We start from the raw sequence: 21,744 nt of genomic DNA on the forward strand, positions 1-21,744 counted from the left end.
AAAACAAAAAAACTGATTGGAGCCTTTAGGGAACTTTGATAACCTAGGAACCATCAAAAGAAAGTGGTGACGGCAGGTCTAGCACCTACAACACCGAGGAGCAGGCAGTCACTGATTAAGCTTTAGGAGGAAAGCAGCTCCAGGAACTGTCTGAAAGCCACAAAGAGGAAACCTATAACAGAGAAGCAGAAAATAGCCAGAGAATGTACAGATAAAATATCAGGAACTGATTCTAGCTGGTGACTACAAAATAATATCATTAGAACTAAGTCAGTTGGGGCTGGGCGAAGTGGCTCATGCTTGTAATTCCAGCACTTTGGGAGGCCAAGGCAGGCAGATCACCTGAGGTCAGTTCAAGACCAGCCTGGCCAACATGGTGAAACCCTGTCTCTACTAAAAATACAAAATTAGCCGGGTGTGGTGGCGCATGCCTGTAATCCCAGCTACTCGGGAGGCTGAGGCAAGAGAATCGCTTGAACCCAGGAGCGAGAGGTTGCAGTGAGCTGAGATCGCACCACTGCACTCCAGCCTGGGTGACAAAAGTGAAACTCCGTTTAAAAAAAAAGAACTGACCAAAATTTGAGAACTCTAAATAAGCTTGCTAAAGCCTAAGCTTTTTTTCTGCTTTCCCACCTTATGAAAAGGACTCTGAAATTCCCTTTTAAGACAGTAATGACCAAAAATAGAGACTAAGAAGTCATACTTTTAAACACATACCTGCTATTTTATTCTTCAAGCGTTCGATTTCTTCATTTAGCTTTTTGATTTCTTTATCTCGGTTTGAATTGCTGAGGGCCCGAGATGAGCCATGGAGGGACTGCACAGTCTGGGTGGACTCTGAGGGACGGAGAGACAGCATGAGGTGCAGCCTGGCTGCAGCGCCCCCGCCTGGCCCCGGAGCCGGCGTCACCCTCACCTTGCAGCTTCCTGCTCAGCTCCAGCTTCTCCTGTTCCAGCCTCCGAATCCTCCTCTCGTAAGCTTCCATCTGCAGGCTGTGCTCCAGGTCCCGCTGCACATCCTCATCTTTGGTTAATGTATTGGACTGCATTATGCTCTTCAGAGAGCCTCGATCAGAAAAACAGCTGGGAAACCAAGCAACAGGTTTTTCTGATCTACTGAAAATTTAACGATTTCATTAGCATTTTCAATCTTCCTGGGGTGAAAGACAGTCTTTTTAAATTGGCAAACAAAAACACCTGAGAAAAGACTTTATTGTTTATGGAACCAAAGTTAGACAAGTGACCGGCTGGTCAAGGAGACACTGACAAGGGCACTCCCCACTGCTGGTCAAAGAAAGCGCCTCTGCAAAGGAGGGGAAATGGCATTTCTAAATCATCCCTCACACTTAACTATAAATGCAAAACCAGAAGGCATGAATTTTGCGTAAAGCGAGGCTTAGGGGGCAGCCCCAGCTTGTCTGCAGGTCAGCAGTACGCACAGACCATCGAGAGCTTCCTGGTTCGGCCACCAACTGGCCAAGCAATCCAGGACAGCTCTTTCAACCCTTCTTCCCCTGCAGGCTAAGCCACCAATTCTAGCACTGACCAGCACACTAAGCCCCCTACCAAGGACCAGACCACTCGAAGACGCACACAGCCGAGGCACAGGCTGAAGCCCAGGATGGCTCTCATTTAATAGCTTAATTCTTGGGCTGCTTTAGGAGTTACTTAGTTCTGCTTAGCTCTTTATGTGACAATGAAGTCAGGGAAATTTTGAGCTCCTATGCTGAGTCCCATAAAGGCACCCAGCCCCCTTTAGAGAAGACCTGGTCAGTGTTTCTCCACAGGTGGTCTGAGGGTGCTGGGTTGCTCCAGCCCTGCGGGATCTGTCAAGAGAAGAACTCTAGGCCTATCTGGCCAAACTACAGCCATGGGCTTGGGACCTGCAAGTGTGACAAGCACTTAGTGAGCTGGGATGTATTAGAAAGGTCAAGAACCTCTGCACTGGGGGTTGGTAAATCAATATGCCCACCCAGAAAGCCTCCTGTGGGCTGGAAGACAGCAGCTGTCACTTTGGCTTATGGGCTGTTTAACCCTGGCCTCTCACACCAAAAGAGATTTCCTGCAAGTTCGAGCAGAAGTATGGGGATATTGGCCGGATGCGGTGGCTCACGCCTGTAATCCTGACACTTTGGGAGGCCAAGGCGGGGAGATCACGAGGTCAGGAGATCGAGCCCATCTGGCCAATATGGTGAAACCCCATCTCTACTAAAATTAAAAAAATTAGTCGGGCATGGTGGCGGGCGCCTGTAGTCCCGGCTACTCAGGAGGCTGCGGCAGGGGAATCGCTTGAACCTGGGAGGCTGAAGTTGCAGTAAGCTGAGATCGTGCCTCTGCACTCCAGCCTGGGCGACAGAGCGAGACTCAGTCTCAAAAAAAAAAAGAAGCATGGAGATATCTCCCTCCCAAGACATTTTCAATTGTGGTTCCAGCTGCCAGAGGACGCTGGGAATCAGATTCTGTGGCACAGTGGGAGCTTCCACTGTCTCATTTCACCTCCCTTTCTTCCTAACCCCTCTCTTCTTGGCCCCAGTTTCCTTTTAAAATCGAGGTGGACCATCTCAGGCGACACAACTTTGCAAAGAGGCCCATTTGGGACAGGGGCCCACGGCACACAATCCTTACAAAAGCCAGCAGAGTGCTCTGATGGAAGCCAGCTCTCAGCTGAGTGCACGTGGCAACTGCTCTGCTTGCTGTGGCCACCGACTGGATCAGAGCTAACCCTGCCAATGCTGGCGGCCTATTGGTCAGGGGTTGGCAAACTACGGCCTCTGGGAGAAATCCTGCCCGTGGCCTGTTTTTGCATCATCATGAGCATGAATGGTTTTAATATTTTTAAAGGGTTGTAAAAAGAAGAACATACAACAAAGGCCATGAAACCTGAATTCTTTACGACCTGGATATCTGTAGAGAAAAAGCCTGTAACCTTGCTATGGTATCACCTGTAGTCATCAGGTGAGCATATTTTAAGGACAAAAACCCATCTCCATCTCCCTTAAGTAATGGCCTCCCAGCGCACACACCACCCACTAGCCCGCCCCTGGGGACAGAGTGTGGCGTCTGACTGTTCATCTACCACAAGGGAAGGGTCTCCCTGGGGAATGATAAATCCAGACATACCTTTCCGTTGTGAATGTAAAACCAATGAATGGCAAATGTAATCCAGAAAAGCCTGTGTGAGAACCAGGAGGTAATATTTCCTGCATAAGAACATATACAACACAAATGAAATCTACATTCAAACAAATGGGTAAAAAGAGGAAAGATGGTTACAGTCATGGTGACAGGAGGCACTGGGCAGAATATGTGGCCTTGGAGAATGCGGATTCCACGGTGTCCTCTGCAGGGGAGCTGAGTATGGCAGATCTGTCTTTCTCAAGCCTGGCCCCATATGCTGTACGTACAATAAAGCTCACAGGATACACGCACTGATTTTGATGATGACAATGGCACAGGCCGTTACAAAGTTAGTGATTTTCAAAGACTTCTTAAAACCACAGAATTCACTGCTTAACACACAACTGTGTGCAGAGTCCAACAGTGTGGACAGGTATGGCCCCTCTGAGGACACCGGACAGAGCCTGGGGACTCTCAGGTTCTTGACCTAAGACAGGAGGCCCCAAGGCAAAAAGGAACCCAAAGGTAGACTATTTTAGATAAGTTTATTATAACTCTGTTTTTCATTCTGAGGATCTTTATTAAAAACTATAACCAGGGGCCAGGCACAGTGGCTCATGCCTGTAGTCCCAGCAATTTGGGAGGCTGAGGTGGGTGGATTGCTTGAGACCAGGAGTTCAAGACCAGCCTAGGCCAACATGGTGAAACCCCGTCTCTACTAAAAATACAAAAATTAGCTGGATGTGGCGGCGTGTGCCTGTAATCCCAGCTACTCAAGAGGCTGAGGCACAAGACTTGATTGAACATGGGAGGCTGAGGTTGCAGCGAGCTGTTGTATCACTGTACTCCAGCCTGGGTGACAGAACGAGACCAGTCTCAAAAAATGAAAAATATAAGCAAAGTTCTTTATCTGGGAAATTTCAGTGTGGAAGGAGTTGGAGTCTAGGAAAACAATCCTTTGAACAATGACAATACTTTTCTCAGCCTTTTCTCCATGTGGTCTGAAGTTCAGTGCTTATTTTGAATGTGAAGCCATCAAAGCAAGTTATTAGGTGCAAATAGTTTAAACTTCTTTTTTTTTTTTTGAGAGGGAATCTCGCTCTGTCACCCAGGCCGGAGTGCAGTGGCATATTCTCGGGCACTGCAACCTCCACCTCTTGGGTTCAAGCGATTCTCCTGCCTCAGCCTCCCAAGTAGCTGGATTACAGGCACCCGCTATCATGTCCGGCTAATTTTTGTATTTTTAGTAGAGACGGGGTTTCACCATGTTGGCTAGGCTGGTCTGGAAATCCTGACCTCAGGTGATCCGCCCACCTCAGCCTCCCAAAGTGCTGGGACTACAGGGGTGAGTCACCACGCTTGGCCCAGATATAACTTTTCCATGACCCTACAATGGGTACTGCATAGTTTCTAAGAACCTCTGCTCCTCCCATTAAACTACTAGGAGTTTCCCCAGGTTCACGGTCATTCATTTCGAGAGGTCCTGGGGATGAAACATACAGAGCGAATGATGAGGCTTCAGTGTAAGAAACTCTCTAAATTAATAAGCAACAAAGAAGATTTTCCTTTTATTTGGTTAAACCTCAGTTTGTCTATCCCCAAACAAAGTCACACATGTATGGGTTTGATAAGAACAAAAGAATTTTACGAGATATGAGCAAAATTCTCCAGGACCAAAGGTACTGGCTAGTGCATCAAAGAGGCCCTGTCAGAGCCGACTGGTACACCAGACGAGTCCCACAGCCGGAACCCAACTTGGAAAATCCTGATCTAAAACATCAGTGCAGAGACTCAAAATCTGTTATTAACATCTTTGTTCTGAACTCTTGCTGTATAAAGAAACACCAATGCAGACACAAAGCGCTGTAATGTTGGAAAGATTTAACGTGCTCTCACATGTAGGGGAAAGACCAGTAACTGAGAGGCTGCCACACTGCCTATGGGACTGTAGGCTAAGCCCATGTCTTGGTGTCTTTCAACCTAAAAAACCTAAAATGTGGTGACAGGGTTGCAGTGAAGCTCTAATACAATGATGTATGTGACACTGCTTTGAAAAGTATCAAGTAGGCCGGGTGCGGTGGCTCACGCCTGTAATCCCAGCACTTTGGGAGGCAGAGGTGGGCGGATCATGTGGTCAGGAGATCGAGACTATCCTGGCCAACATGGTGAAACCCCGCCTCTACTACAAATACAAAAATTAGCCGGGCGTGGTGGCACATGCCTGTAATCCCAGCTACTCGGGAGGCTGAGGCAGAAGAATGGCTTGAACCAGGGAGTCAGAGGTTGCAGTGAGCTGAGATTGCACCACTGTACTCCAGCCTGGCGACAGAGCAAGACTCTGTCTCAAAAAAAAAAAAAGTATCAAGTACCATGAAAATAAAAGCAAAAGTATTTCTGTTGAGTTCCAAAACAAAAGAGCTGTTTAACTGAATTTTACTCAGATTGAGTCATCCATCATTTTTTAAAGGAATATTAAGGACCCAGCTGAAGGCTGGAATAAAAAGCACATTGTGTCTTAAGTGCCAAATTTCACAGCTTTATGGTGTACTGACTTGATAAGCAACACCCTCAACACAGCACTGCATGTCAGATCCACAGCCAGCAACCCTGAGAACGATGCTTTCACACTCACCGTGTTTCTCAGCACGTCGTCATCCACGTCGAAGTTGGATGTGTCAGAGGGACTGCTCACGTCGGGAATATAAGGTGCTTCTAGGTTTCGTATATTTTCCCAATTTAGACCTTCAAAAAACGCATGCTTTTTGAAATCCTCTATTCCATTCTGCCCCAGCCTGCGCTCTCTACTACAGATCAGTCTCTGGATGAGGTCCTTCGCTTCTTCAGATACATCCGTGACATGGGATGGGAACTGGAATCGCTCCTGCAAGGGATGGCAAAAACACTGGTGGACAGGTGGACGCATTCAGAGAGTTTAAGGTGTATGGACATTATAGGAAACAAAGTAGAAATGGTAGCTTCAAAGCAGGTCACTTTTTATTTCATGGGAACTAAATACAATCCAAAGCTAATAAGTTTCCATTCCCAAAAGGCAAACAAGAAAACCAGTGGTCCTTCTGGTTTTACTCATTATAGACTTGTGACCACATTGCATGTAAATGACACATTTTTACCTATGGAGGTGGCAAGGAATGTGGGAAACATGCCGTGCGCGGGAAGAGAGACAGGCGCAGCCCCGTCAGAATGCACAGTGCGAGCGTCACGGCAGCTCCGCTTCTGGAAACTCACACTAAAAAAGCAGTTGCTAAGAGGAAACACAACATGCTCAGGACTGCACTGTATTTTGACCAAGAAAACTGGAAATTACCTACATGCCCATCAAAAAAGAGACTCGTTAAAAAAGATACCGGCTGGGCACAGTGGCTCACGCCTGTAATCCCAGCACTTTGGGAGGCCGAGGTGGGCAGATCACCTGAGGTCAGGAGTTCCAGACCATCCTAACCAACAAGGTGAAACCCCGTCTCTACTAAAAACACAAAAATTACCGGGCATGGTGGCGGCCTGTAATCCCAGCTATTTGGGAGGCTGAGGCAGGAGAATCGCTTAAACTCGGGAGGTGCAAGTTGCAGTGAGCCAAGATCGCGCCACTGCACTCCAGCTTGGGTGACAAGAGCGAGATTCCAGCTCAAAACAAAAAAGATGGGGCACAAAGAAAAAGGAACATGTCTGTGTGCTGATATAGAAAGACACCAAAGATACAATGACAAAAAACTGTTTATATGTAACATGATGCCACGTATCTAAACACACACATGCGTGCACACACACACACGAGCTGAGGTCTGCTGAGGCCACACACCCTCACGGTAGAGTGGGCTGAGAGCTGAGCCACCACCCCTGTCATCTACAGAAAGGAAGAACAATGTCACCTGCTTCACGGAGTGCCTGACCCAAGAGCCCACAGGTGGTCAGCACTCAGTGACTGCTGGCAGGCTCTTAGTAATAACGAAGTCCCAATTGTTACTTTAACAGAATTTGTCACTAAGAAGTGGATGAGACGACTTTCATTATCTACAATATGCATTTTTGCATTGTCTGAAGTTTTTATAGGGGGTATATATTAATTTACAAATAAAAATATGCTTCTACTTTGGGAAAAACATTTTTTAAAACTGTAACTTTTGCTTTGATTTGGAGTTAAATGGAAAACCAGTTACCACTTTAGTGTTAATCTGCTCCCTGTGAGAGCAAACTGTGGGAGACATTGGCTGGAGGATAGGCCAGCACTCAATCAGGATCATTCTGGGATCTGCGCATGTGCATAGGAGACAGCGGGGAGGGAAATGCTATGAGCATGCTGGTAGAGAGGGTGAAATTGGCATTAGAAAGACACACGACTGACCCGGCGCGATGGCTCACGCCTGTAATCCCAGAACTTTGGGAGGCCGAGGTGGGTGGATTGCCTGAAATCAGGAGTTCGAGACCAGCTTTGCTAACATGGTGAAACCCTGTCTCTACTATACAAATACAAAAAAATTAGCCAGGTGTGGTGGTAGGCACCTATAATCCCAGCTACTCAGGAAACTGAGGCAGGAGAATCGCTTGAACCTGGGAGGCACAGCTGAGATAGCGCCATTGCACTCCAGCCTGGGCAACAAGAGTGAAACTCCGTCTCAAAAAAAAAAAAAGAAAAAAAGACAGGCAGGAGAATCGCTTGAACCTGGGAGGCAGAGGTTGCAGTGAGCCGAGATTGCGCCATTGCACTCCAGCCTGGGCGACAGAGTGAGACTCCATCTCAAAAAAGAAAGACACATGACTAAGGAAAATTTTTAAAAAGAAATAAAAATATTAGACAGAAGAGAAAATGATAAAAAGGAAAACAAAAGAGGTGGAGAGAGGTGACATGAAATGAGAAAGTGAACAGTTCGGAAAGGGAAGGAGGAAAAGAGGAAACAGGATGGGGAGGATGAAGGGCTCCACCATCTGGAGACACGTGATCATTTACAGGGACTGATTTCTGGGGAACAGACTTGAGAATCAAAGTTGGCACCTAACCAGTGAATCTACAGCCACAGGTGAAAGGGCCCACCTGGACCTCCCCACTGGCTACCCCCGGGCGCCTCACTCCACGCGCCTATGCAGACGACGCGTCTGTCTACAGAAACCGGCCTCCCCTCCAGGAAGCCAGCTTGGAGCAGGCCAGCATGCTTCCCCTGAGAGTGGGGGTGAGGGTCACCCTCAGAACCTCCTTCTTCTTCCTCTGGCACCCACATCTCCTGGTGCCGACCCTGTCTCTGGACGCCCTCTCCAATGTCTACTCCAGTCCGCCTGTCCTCAGTTTGGTCCAAACCCCGTCACCTCTTCCTGAACTACTCGCGTCGCTTCCTAACGGATCTTCCTGCACTAGTTGTGCTCTCTGTACTTTACGCCTAAGCCAGGTACCAAAAAAAAAAATGCAACATCTTACTTCATGGTTCATGATCTTCCCGTAGGTCTCCACGAGTGACTCTGCATAAAACGGAGTTTCTCCATAGAGCATCTCATACATGCAGACACCCAGAGACCACCAGTCACACTCAGGCCCGTATTTGCCCATGCCATCCTCCATCGCCTGCAGGATCTCCGGTGAGATGTAGTCAGGTGTGCCCACGGCCACGGAGGACTGCACCTTAGGGGAGAAGGAGGTGCTGAAGAAAACCCTAGGGCATCTCCATCACATATTTCCAACTACTTTCTCTAAAATTTATAGCGGAGGCAGAAAATGAAATAATCATAGAATAAAACTGATGAATGATCATGTTTTTTAAACCCAGTAATTCAAGCTGAGTATAGTGGCTCGAGCCTGTAGCCTCAGCTACTTGGGAGGCTGAGGCAGGAGAACCGCTTGAGCCCAGGAGCTCAAGGCCAACACAGGCAACATGGTCCCCAACCCTGTCTCTAATGAAACAAAACAGAATTTAAAAACCTCAATAATGCAAAATTCAATGCAAATAAATATTCTCTTAAAGCACTAAACATTATGCAGCTCCCAGAATGCATGAAACTCTTGTACACATGGTCTGTCAATATCCAAATACCAGCCACAGCCCCAAACAGTGCCTCTCCAATCCCCCAGGGTTGGCATTTCCCACTCTCTGTCGCTGCTCCCAGTGTGATGCGGGGGCCACACGTGCATGGGCCAGCCTTTCTGATTTTCATGTGCAGCACGCAGGGACTCTTGTGTAGGGTCTCTTGTTAGAATAGAGACTCCTGTGGGGCCCAAGAGGCTGCATTTCTAATAAGCTTCTGGGGGTGCTAAGGCTGCTCACCTGCAGCCCACCCTGTGGGCTTCCTCATGGGAACACGCAGAAGTTGGTCCAGGCATTAGCCGGGTGCTCAGGCATTCCCTGGACAGGGCACCAGGAGGCTAAGACCGCTCCTACCCCCACTAAAGGGAGAAAACAGCTCCCCTGCTATCTACATTAGCAGGCAGTTGCCAGAGTACAGTGACACCTCTGCAGAAAGCTGCGAGGGCACGGGCCACCTCAGAGCAAGCAGGAGGAGCCTGGTGAAGCTGAGAAATCAACCATCCAGAGAGTATGATGGAGAGTATAGGGCCATCCCGACGGGCTGAGTCTCTAAGACTGAGGCTCAGGCAGGAACTGGAGACAACAACCACAGGCCTGTCTGGGGAAGGTCAGGCTCTCCCGAGGGTCCCCTCTGGGAAGAGAGACACAGGGTCCAAGCAGCACCCCGGAGCCAGTGGTGTGAGAACTGCTCAGGCTGAATGGATCAGCAGAGAACTCCGCCTCCATCACCTCCCTGCACGAGTGCATGGTCAGCCCACAGGAGCTCCTACAGACAGCGGGACCACTGGGGTGCTGGGCGGTGACTCCATGATGAACTACTGTGACGGGGTGGAGTGGAGGTGAGGAGGGTAACCCATACTCTGGTTATACCATGACAGGGTGGTGTGGTCTGGTTATACCATGACGGGGTGGTGTGGAGGTGAGGAGGGTAACCCATGCTCTGGTTATACCATGACGGGGTGGTGTGGAGGTGAGGAGGATAACCCATGCTCTGGTTATACCGTGACAGGGTGGTGTGGAGGTGAGGAGGGTAACCCGTGCTCTGGTTATACCGTGACAGGGTGGTGTGGAGGTGAGGAGGGTAACCCATGTTCTGGTTATACCGTGACGGGGTGGTGTGGAGGTGAGGAGGGTAGCCCATGCTCTGGTTATACCATGACAGGGTGGAGTGGAGGTGAGGAGAGTAACCCATGCTCTGGTTATACTGTGATGGGGTGGTGTGGAGGTGAGGAGGGTAACCCATGCTCTGGTTATACCACGACAGGGTGGTGTGGTCTGGTTATACCATGACGGGGTGGTGTGGAGGTGAGGAGGGTAACCCATGTTCTGGTTATACCATGACGGGGTGGTGTGGAGGTGAGGAGGGTAACCCATGTTCTGGTTATACCGTGACGGGGTGGTGTGGAGGTGAGGAGGGTAGCCCATGCTCTGGTTATACCGTGACGGGGTAGTGTGGAGGTGAGAAGGGTAGCCCATGCTCTGGTTATACCGTGACAGGGTGGAGTGGAGGTGAGGAGGGTAACCCATGCTCTGGTTATACTGTGATGGGGTGGTGTGGAGGTGAGGAGGGTAACCCATGCTCTGGTTATACCACGACAGGGTGGTGTGGTCTGGTTATACCATGACGGGGTGGTGTGGAGGTGAGGAGGGTAACCCATGCTCTGGTTATACCACGACAGGGTGGTGTGGTCTGGTTATACCATGACGGGGTGGTGTGGAGGTGAGGAGGGTAACCCATACTCTGGTTATACCACGACAGGGTGGTGTGGTCTGGTTATACCATGACGGGGTGGTGTGGAGGTGAGGAGGGTAGCCCATGCTCTGGTTATACCGTGACGGGGTGGTGTGGAGGTGAGGAGGGTAGCCCATGCTCTGGTTATACCGTGACAGGGTGGAGTGGAGGTGAGGAAGGTAACCTATGCTCTGGTTATACTGTGATGGGGTGGTGTGGAGGTGAGGAGGGTAACCCATGCTCTGGTTCGGACCTGTTCTAGTCACTGGAAGAGTGGAGTGGAGGACAGCACCCACCTACCAATTAATATGTGGTCAAGACTTTTAAAAACAAGAGACTGGCTTTGTGGAATGAAAATGAGCAAACTGCTTTACTCCTTATAAAACGCTGTCAACTGAAGCCAGTTACATGGGTTCTTCCACTACTGCTTGAAAATCCGCCAGTAGGAAAGAAAGGGATTGCTCTCTCTTGGAAAAGTATTTTATGTTAGACCTTATGATAAGTGTAGGTTTCAAAAAAGAAAAGACTCCAAACACGTAAGAACAAAACTGCAAAAGTGGCCACAGATGCAGTGAGAGCATTTTGCTGGAAGCAGCTGCCAACAGGGTGTGAGCTGAGCTGGGACTGCCCCCATCAGGCTACTCAGCCATGATGCTGGTCTGACTGTGGGGTGGAGACCACAGGGGCCTGTGGCCCGAGCCTGGGTCTCCTGGTGATAGCCGATCTGGGGGCAACCTCCTGTTCTCCCCTGCTGGCGGGAGTGTCAGCTGGCCCCGTAACACTGAGCACCTAGGACTGTATTTCTAGGTCTACAACACCCATACAGAGGAAATCCCTAGCAGGAAGTTACCTGCCCCAACACAAGTGAGAAAGTACAGTTACATGATTAATGCCTGCCCACCCGACCAGCCTGGACAGGGCACTTTAAGGAAGAAGCAGAGAGCGCCCTCAATCTGCTACACGGCTGGCATGCTTTTAGCCACCTTGGGATTGAGGAAACCTGACAACTCCCATTCTGGAAGGCACACATATTACTTTTGTAAACATAAAAAGCAATAAAGATGCTTTCCAACTTAATTTTTATTTGGGAAACAAAACTCCCCAAACAGAAAATTTCAACTATCTCCAAAATTGATTCATTTTCTGAATTAATATGCTTGGTTTCTTAATTGTACCTCAAATTGAAAACTTCCCTTCTAACTATATGCCAAACCCAAAACCAAATGGAAAATCTCCAACAAAAATACCTACAGTTCCATCATCATTCATCTTCAAACATGATCCAAAGTCAGCCAGGCGGATATGACCATTCACATCCAAAAGGACATTGTCAGGTTTAATGTCTCTGTTAGTAAAATAAATACACAAATTAACCATCTCCATGCAACACATTAGGTAGGTCGAAGCCCTTAACTAGTGGTGATCAGATGAAGAAATGCTAATATCCTCTTGTGAACAGCTGTCACCATCCAGTACAAATGCCTGTGTGTGACATTCAGCTGGCATGGTGGCAGCCGAAGTCATATCACTGCCCCTCGTTTAGTCCCCAGTTACCCTGGCGAGGCCCTATGATGATTCCTACTCTTCTGCCCACCCAGCTAACGAGCCCCTCCTGAGCATCTCCTTGGTGCCAGGCACTGCTCTCCAGCCCACCCACCTATGCACGTGACAACGCTGCCCCTGCCATCATGAAGCCTGCACATGAGCTGAGGTCTTGCAAACACAAATAGGCACTGCTGTCTCAGGCAGGCTCACACAGTGCAAGCTCTGTGCTGAGTACCACAGAAAGCAGGAACGGGACAAAGGGACAGATGGACACACATGGAGGGAGCTGGCTGGGGGCTGCCACACAGAGAGACGGTAGTGGCCAGATGAGGTCCAGGAGGCAGGTGGCAATCTGGGGGAAGACTGCTGCAAACCGCTCCATATCCCCAAAACTGCACTTTATAGATGAAGACAAGGAAGCTGAGCCAACTGCCCACAGTTACAGAGCAGCGCGTGCTAGAGCAGGAACATAAACACAGGTCTGTCCCACTAACGCCTGTTTCTAAACTACTTTCTGTGTGCTCTCAAACACATGTGCGGGTGCAGGGCACCTCAGAGCATGAATGCTTTCTTCTGGCACAATAAGCTTACGTGACTCAACAGTATGAATGCAAACAAACTTTAAAAACAAAGAAAGACGTTCAGCAAAAGACAAGTACAAGCATGTTCCCAGTGGCACCACTTGTAACAGCCAAAAGGCAGAAACAATCTAAATCTCTGCCTCCAAGAGAATGGGTAAGTAAGCTGGGCTATACTCGTGTGATAGACACCACACCCCAATGAAAACAGACGGGTACCAACTACCCCAGCCACATGAATCAATCTCACACAAACATGGGCAGATGGTAATTCTTACCTCAAAACCAGAAACAAAACACAAAACCAGAAACAAAAACACAAAGCAAAAGAAACTCTAGCATATAACACTCCAAACTGAAATAAAATATCCTCAAATAAACATTCAGGAATATGAAAAAGAAAACAAAACAAAATCCTACAATTACACACACACACACACACACAGCCAGGTGCAGTGGGCTCACAAACTATAATTCCAGCACTTTGGGAGGCTGAGGCAAGAGAATCGCTGGAACCTTGGGAGGCGGAGGCTGTAGTGAGCTGTGATTGCGCCACTGCACTCCAGCCTGGGCGACAGAGCAGGACCCTGTCTCAAAACACAAAAACAAACACACACGCACACACACACGCACGTACTAGACAAAAGCATGCAGAAAAGAAGAGCTGATTTAACTCAGGGAAGAAATAGAAGAAACAGATAAAATCTTATCAGAAATGAAATTATAAGAGGTCCAAACAAGAACAAATTGAAACAAAAATCTAATGAAAAATTGAAGAAAGGGAAGAAAAGATCTAGAAGAATAAAATGAGGTAAAGAAAGAAGGAAAAGCAGTCAGATAGGAAGCAGCCAGAGGCTAAAGTGGGAGACAGGCAAAGAAGGCCCAACAGATGCATAACTGGAGTCTCTGAAAGAAATCAAAACAAAACATGACTAACATTTGACTACAATCCAAGAGAACTTTCCAGAAATTTTTTAAAAAAAAAACAAAACACCTGAATCTAGAATGAGAGGGCCCACAAGATTAAAAAAAAGAAAATATCAATGTCCTCTTTTTTGAAACCAGCCAAGTTGATATTGATGTTCATATGAAAAGAAAAGCCAGAAAAACCCTGAAGAGTGAGCTGTGATGGGGGGAATCAGGCCCAGATGATTTCAAAACACACTACACAGCCTCCCTAATTAAAGTAGTGTGGTGCTAGTGTGTGCAGAGGCAGAGAGAAGATGGAATAGAGTAGAATGTCTAGAAACCAACCAACTACATAAAGAAATCAAGTACAGGACAAAGATAATACAAATCACTGGGGCAAAGATAGACTTAAATAAGTTGGTGTTGTGACAACTGGAGAGCCATTTAAAGATAAAATTAGAACTCTTCCTTGTGCCATATATAAGAATAAACCTGAAATGGACCCAAGATCCACATGGAACAGATGAAACTATATGAACGAAAAAGTAAAAATACTAAAACACAAAACAAAACAACCCCCCCTTCCAAAAAAAAAAAAAAAAAACCCAACACATGGGTTTTCTTTTTCTGGGGGTAATAAAAGGATTTCTCATTCGATTACATATAAACATGTTTAAAAATCTGTGTGGCAAAAAAACACAATGAACCACATCAAAAAACAAATGGCAAATTGGGGAAAAATATTTGTAATATATATTACAGATAAAAGGCAAATACTTCTTTAAGAATTGGGGGGAAAAAGCCAGAAATCCATAAGAAAAGGGTAAAACTCATGAAAAAACTCACATAGGCATGCACACAAAAATACAAACATGATGGTCAACATCACGAGAAAGGTGAAAAAGAAAACTACAATTGTGTACCATCTCTCACCCATCAGAAGGCAAAAATACAAAAGTCTGAAAATACACGGTTGGCAAAGCTGCAAGGAAACAGGCACTTTCATCCACTGCTGGTAGGAATACAAATTGGTAATCTCTATGGAGGGAAACTTACAACATCAAATAAACCTACGTATGTATTTTATTTCTCTCTTGATCCAGCAACCCCACTTCTAGAGATTCACCCTAAAGGCACACCACCAAAACAAAAACCACCTTGCACAAGGGTATTTATTTCTACATTTATAATTGCAAAACATTGGAAACTATCTAAATGTCCACTCTTAGGAAACTAGTTGAATAAACTATGGTAGTTACCTATAACTCAGTATTATGCAAACATAAAAAACAAGAGCAGGCCGGCCGTGGTGGTTCACGCCTGTAATCCCAGCACTTTGGGAGGCTGAGGCGGGAGGATCGCCTAAGGTTGGGAGTTCGAGACCAGCCTGACCAACATGGAGAAACCCCGTCTCTATTAAAAATACAAAATTAGCTAGGCGTGGTGGCAGGCGGCTACTCAGGAGGCTGAGGCAGGAGAATCACTTGAACCCAGGAGGCAGAGGTTGTGGTAAGCGGAGATCGCACCACTGAGCTCCAGCCTGGGCAACAAAAGTGAAACTCCGTTTCAAAAAAAAAAAAGAATGAAGAGCTCCATGAATTGATATGGAATGATTTACAGGATACGTCATTAAAGTTTTTAAAGACGCAAAGCAGACATTTAGTGTACCACCTTTTGCTTAACAAAGGAGAAACAAGAAAACGTCTGCATGGACAACAGCAGAAGACAGCAGACTGGCTACGGATCCTGGGTTGCCAGCGGAGGTGGGCAGGATAAGGAAGGGGCAACGCTTCTCTGAGTACAACTTCATGCAGTTTTGGTGTTTTGGAAGCACGCTAAGGCCCTACGTACTCAAAGAATAAAACTCAATCAACAAAGGCGGAAGGGAAGTCTAAAATGGAAAACTGATTCACCAATGAATCCAACTGTATTTCAAATAAATAACAACACTGAAGGGGGAAATGGGGTTAAAACAAAACAAATCCAAGTGACTTATGAACACAGAACTTGAATTACTGCAGGTGAGGGGTGCGGTCCCAATGAGATGGGGAGAACTGCAAACAAACCCAGAACTCTTTTTGGCAGGTTTGTTTCTGCAGTGTCACGGGCAGAGCAATTCTAAAGCTTTTTTAGACACATCACAGGACTGAGCAAGTGAGTCCATGTACTAACGTTGCTGGGAGTCACAGCTTGTAGGAGGAAGACAAAAATCTGGAAAGGGAGGAAACCAGGAAGTTAACTCGTGATTCCCGAGTATGCACAGGTAGACGCGTGTGTCCATGAATGTGCATGTATCTCTGTTACTACCTCTGTGCACTGAGGGGCCTAGAAGCAGGCAACCCCATAGTAATGCGAACGCCCAGCACCCAGAACTTGGTCTTCAAAGCCGCTCCCCACTAAAGGGCCTTGAGGTTTTCTGAGAAACAACGGAGTGGGGACAGAGAAGGTGTAAGATGAGCCAGAAACTAAGGGCATCCTCAAAAAGTGACTAGGCACAGCGCAAACACAGGAGTCAGCTAGAATGCCAAATATGGGCCAATTTCAGCACAAAAATAACTAAGATAGTGAATTAAAAACCACTGGGAGAAAAAAGGATCCATGTATCCACACTGATCATAAATAGACCAATACACAGGGAGAAAGGAGTTGCTTCCTTAGAGCAGAAAGTCGGATGACGACTGGTCAGTGTGGTGGCTCTGGAGTTTGTAAGTCAATTTGCAACCATGCAAAGAATGGTCCAGGCAAAAATCGTTAATGGATACTAAATCTCTGGAGGAAATTTTAAAGAGGAAGAGGAAATTTGCATGGTCTTAAAAGTATCTCCCCACAGGGAAAAAACTATATAGCAGAAAAATCTAACAAAATCTTAACTGGGTGATGGATTTATCACCACTGAGGGGCTGATGGATATTGTACACCTGTGGATATGACACTCTGAGAAGGATACAATATAGCTATACACACACGTTCCAAGAGGAAGGAACACATCATCTCAATCTATCAGGAGGAAATATCAGACCAAACCAAACTAAGAAGTCTTCTACTGAAAAAGCAAGGGACACTGTATTCTCCAAACACATCAATGTTCTTCCAACGTGCCAATGTCACAACAAAGGAAGGATGAGGAACTATTCTAGATTAAAAGAGATTAAAGAAGACATGACAATAAATGCAACGTGTGATCCTGGACTGGATTCTGTACTGGAGGGAAGAAAATACTGTAAGAGACGCTCCTGGGTCAACTGATAAGATCTGAGTAAAGAGGGTATGATTAGGTATGAGTAGTGTAAGTTAAGAATTTAGGGGTAAATGCTCTTGGTACATGCAGCTTATTCTTAAATGGGTGGGGAAAAATCTGTGCATGTGTGTACACATGTGGAGAGGGAGGGGGATGTATGTAATAGGAGCCAAAATATTAACAATACGTGAATCTGATTAAAGGTATATGGGTGCTTTTTGTACTGTTCTTGCAATCCTTGTATAAGACTGAAATTTTTTAAGTTTGAAATTATTTGAAACATTATTTAAAAAGAAAATTTTCAAAAGAATGCACATGTAATATGATTCCATACATATAGTATTTTAAAACAGGCAAAGCTGATTTATGCTTTCAGAGCCTCACTGTCTAACACGGTAGCCCCTAGCCACAGAGGGCTATTCAAACTCAAATTAATGTAAATTACATAAAATGAAGAATTCGGTTCTTTTGTTGCACCAGCCACGTTTCGAGTGCTCATGAGCCACATGTGGCTGGGGCTACTGTATTGAACAGTGCAGATCTAGAACATTCTGTCACTGTGGAAAGTTCTGCATAGCACTGTGGGGGGTGAGGGGTGGTGACCCCTGGGGAGGTGGTAACCCCTGGGGAGGGAGTGATGGGGGAGCCCCAAGGGGGCTTATCTGGGTGCTGCTGTGAGTATGCAGTTTGGAACAATCCACTGAGTTGCACCGCTTGGTTTGGGAGCTTTACTGAATACCTGTGACATACCTCAGTAAGATTTACATAAAGAAGTCAACTGAAATGGACTTTAAAGTTACAAAAAGCCCTCCTATCCCAACTACAGCTAACAGTGATTTATAGGATGTTTTTGCTGGGACCCAGAAATAAAACAGCCACCAGTTATAAATGGCAGACACAGTACCTGCCATGCATAAATTGTCACAACTGACCCTCAGGCCAGCCAGTGTGGTGGGATAGAGACGGTGCTCCTCTTGTTACTCAAGAGGCAGCTGAGGAGCAGTGACTGCTGCTGCCTCCCAGCCTGCGCTGACAGCACAGTGACATCACGAATGCCAGCACCTGTGCTCACGTCACACGCTGCAATAACCTAAGAATCCACTCACCGCCTCACCAACTGTTTCAGCACATCAGAATTCAAAAACAATTTTTGTCTCACATTACTTTAGCAGCTTTGACACAAAATCTTTAAGTCTGAAAGAAAAAAATCAAAAGGAAAACATCTGCTGAATATATATATATATATATATTTTTTTTTTTTGAGACAGAGTCTCACTCTGTCACCCAGGCTGGAGGGCAGTGACACAATCTCAGCTCACTGCAACCTCTGACTCCCTGGGTTCAAGCGATTCTCATACCTCAGCCTGCTAAGTAGCCGGGATTACAGGCATGCGCTACCATGCCCAGCTAGCTTTTTGCATTTTTAGTAGAGACAGGGTTTTGCTATGTTGGCCAGGCTGGTCTTGAACTTGTGAGCTCAAGCAATCCACTCACCTCGGCCTCCCAAAGTGTTGGGATTACAGGCGTGAGCCACCGCACCTGGCCCATCTGCTGAATATATTATTTTCACTAATAAAAATCCTCTTTTCTTGGAAGTGTCTACTATACATATTTAAATACACCTCAATTAAATTTGCTTCAGAGGAACAAATTCTTCTTCATACATTATATATATTACGTTCACTTTCCAACAGACTCCACCAGTGTTGGGAAGAAAGGCAGGTATCTGCAACTCCGAAGGCTGCATGCAGAGAGCATGCTGACACTGCACCTGACGCTGCAGGTGGGCTCTCAGTGAGCTGCTCCACATGGGATGCGAGGCTTCTGGCCAAGAGCACATCTATTAACAGCACTTTTGGGGACATCTAATAGACTCTCCCATGTCCACCAGTTTTTCTGCATTCCTTTCTCATGAAAAAAGAGTGAAAGAGAGGGAGAGTTGGAAGGATGAGAGGATGGAAGGATGGAGGGAAGGAAGGAGGGAGGAAGGGAGGGAGGGAGAGGAAATAAAGACCAACACTCCTGGAAGCAGAAGCAGACCCAGCCCCTCCCCTCCCCTCCCCATGACCAGGGCACTCAGAGGCGCTCACTCGACCTCAGAAACCTTTCACCATGGCTTCCGGCCTCCACTCCCTTCTGTGAGTCACCCATGTAAATAAAAGATGACCAGTTTTATGACAAGGAAGACTTGAAGCAATGCATACAGGACAAACGTATGAAGAGAAGCTCAAGGAGGTTCTGTAACAAGCTCTATACTTGGCTGCCGGGAAGAAATGGATTAAAGACAAGGATAATGAGACTACTTTATTTAGACTGGAACAAACTGGTTCTTCTCCCCAAAAATCTCATCATTTGGGGTTAACTTTTTTGGTTTGGGAATGGAAGGCAGGGCAATTCAGAGAAATGGAGAAATGATTATATAGGAAAATGTTTAAGGCAAATAACCATAATTTCACACACACACAAAAAATGTCCCAAGTGGCCTGAGACAGGCTGGGAAGACATAGAAGAGAGTAAGGAAGCCCCAAGACACACCAGCATGGCCTGAGACAGGCTAGAAAGACACAGAAGAGAGTAAGGAGGCCCCGAGACACGCCAGCATGGCCTGAGACAGGCTAGGAAGACACAGAAGAGAGTAAGGAGGCCCCGAGACATGCCAGCATAGCCTGAGACAGGCTAGGAAGACAGAAGAGAGTAAGGAGGTGCCGAGACACGCCACAACAGGTGTTCTATGGACCGAGTTAGCAGGAATGCAACGACCAGAGTCCAGGCTAAACAGGACCTGGCTGCCAGGAATTCTCTACAAAACGGATGTTTTTCCAGGGGCCACCCCAGGACCACCAACACCAGTACACTCTGAGAAGACAGGCCGAGGAGGGGGTCTCAGGAAGGCCATCTTCCTTGTATACCTTCCAAGGGCCTTCAACTGCTGGCCATTTGCATGCACTGGGGGTCATCTGGGCAGTATAATTCTGTATTTAAAATATGTGGTAGTGGTTGATTTTTTTTTTTTTTTAAAGTGAACTTGCTGTTTGTGTGAGGAAAGCTCTCCTGACAGAAGAGCACTGGAGGTTCAGGGCAAGGGCTGGCCTATGGCTCCCAACCGCCGAGGCCTTTAGATGGGCAGGTGGTCCCCAGGCCAACTGAGAGAGCTGATGGTCCCCATGGGCCACTGTGCTGGGACTGCCTATGTCCATTCTCCTCTAAAACCAGGGAGCAGCGGCATCTTCAGGGGAGAGTCAGGCACAGGGCTGAGAAGCAGCTCTAGGCTCCCCCAAGTGTCTTTTCTCCCAGCTGCTGAGATTCTGGCTAAAATCAGTGGCATCCAGCAGGTGGGGGTGAAAGAGCCACGGTGAATTGCAGGCTTTATTTCTCCCTTCCAGCTCTTCCTCTGACACACTGAAAAGGGAGGCTGCTTCTGTCCCTCACCGTACCATTTCTGAGTGATACCAACTCCTACTTCCAACCGCTCCCCTTGTGGAGCTTCCTGCTGCAAAACCAACAGAGGTCTGATTCCCACAGCAGGTGCGCCTTAGCCTCCAGAGCACAGTCCACCACCTGGGGTGTGGCTCCAGAGCCACTCTGACCACCAGATCTTCTCTCCGAGGTTTTCTTTTCTTTTTTTTTCTTTTTGTCAGATTTCCTCTACTTCATCTTCTGCCTCTTCTACTCAACTTTCTATTTTAGCTTTTATTTTCCAAGACTTTTTGTTTTCTACATATTGTTTTTCTTAAAGTTTGTACTCTGTTCTTATTTTGTTCATACACTATACTCTCTGCTCTCTCTTTAGGGATGTGATGTTCTCTCTCTCTCTTTTTTTTTGAGGCAGAGTTTCGCTCTCGTTCCCCAGGCTGGAGTGCAATGGCACGATCTCGACTCACTGCAACCTCCACTTTGTGGCTTTAAGCGATTCTCCTGCTCCAGCCTCCCGAGCAGCTGGGAGTACAGGTGCTCATCACTAAGCCTGGCTAATTTTTTGTATGTTTAGTAGAGACGGGGTTTTACCATGTTGGCCAGGCAGGTCTCAAACTCCTGACCTCAGGTGATCCACCTGCCTCAGCCTCCCAAAGTGCTGGGATTACAGGCGTGAGCCACTGTGGCCGATGTTCTCTCTCTGAAACCCTTTGTGTCATTCATGACCTCTGCCTTTTCGGATATCATCAGAGGCTGATCTCTCAGAAAGTAGCTGTGCCCACCTGTGAGGGGCACCCACTGGGTCCTGGTCTCCCACTGATTTCCTCACCCAGAAAGCTTTTGGGGTCCAGCTGCGGAAGCCAGGCAGCAGCTGTGAAACCTGCAGACCCCTGCCTGCGGGGTGGAATCCCCACAGCACCTGACCAACCCCAGGAAGGGGCCCAAGCGGCAGTACACTGGCACAGGCTCCAAACCACGCTGTAACGTCGGCGACGCGGTAATATCAGCCAGCGGCACCACTCTGGCGCCAGTGACATTTCTTTCTGACCCTACCAAATGTTCACAATGCCCCCACCTGAGACTGGGGTAAGACAGGCCTCCTAGAAAAACCTCTGTTCTATTTTTAGATTGCATCTGGGCACTCAGTCTGAATAATGATTTAATTTGGGGGGAAAAATAAAGTTT

General features: G+C 47.1%; 1 protein-coding gene across 4 annotated transcripts in view; it reads right to left on the bottom strand.

Annotated features, from left to right (window-relative positions):
* The window catches only part of CDC42BPB (CDC42 binding protein kinase beta), a 130,478-nt gene that overhangs the window by 46,680 nt on the left and 62,054 nt on the right, over positions 1 to 21,744 (bottom strand). For all 4 annotated transcript variants that reach the window (XM_054449346.2, XM_054449344.2, XM_054449340.2 and 1 more), the window contains exons 6-11: positions 12,127 to 12,220; positions 8,543 to 8,743; positions 5,750 to 5,998; positions 3,121 to 3,200; positions 917 to 1,083; positions 718 to 837 (exon numbers count right to left, since the gene is read on the bottom strand). In XM_054449346.2, the coding sequence (XP_054305321.1) occupies positions 718 to 837; positions 917 to 1,083; positions 3,121 to 3,200; positions 5,750 to 5,998; positions 8,543 to 8,743; positions 12,127 to 12,220 (911 nt within the window). The remainder of the gene's footprint in view (positions 1 to 717; positions 838 to 916; positions 1,084 to 3,120; positions 3,201 to 5,749; positions 5,999 to 8,542; positions 8,744 to 12,126; positions 12,221 to 21,744) is intronic.

Source organism: Pongo pygmaeus, chromosome 15, assembly GCF_028885625.2.
Source record: "Pongo pygmaeus isolate AG05252 chromosome 15, NHGRI_mPonPyg2-v2.0_pri, whole genome shotgun sequence".
Lineage (NCBI taxonomy): Eukaryota > Metazoa > Chordata > Mammalia > Primates > Hominidae > Pongo > Pongo pygmaeus.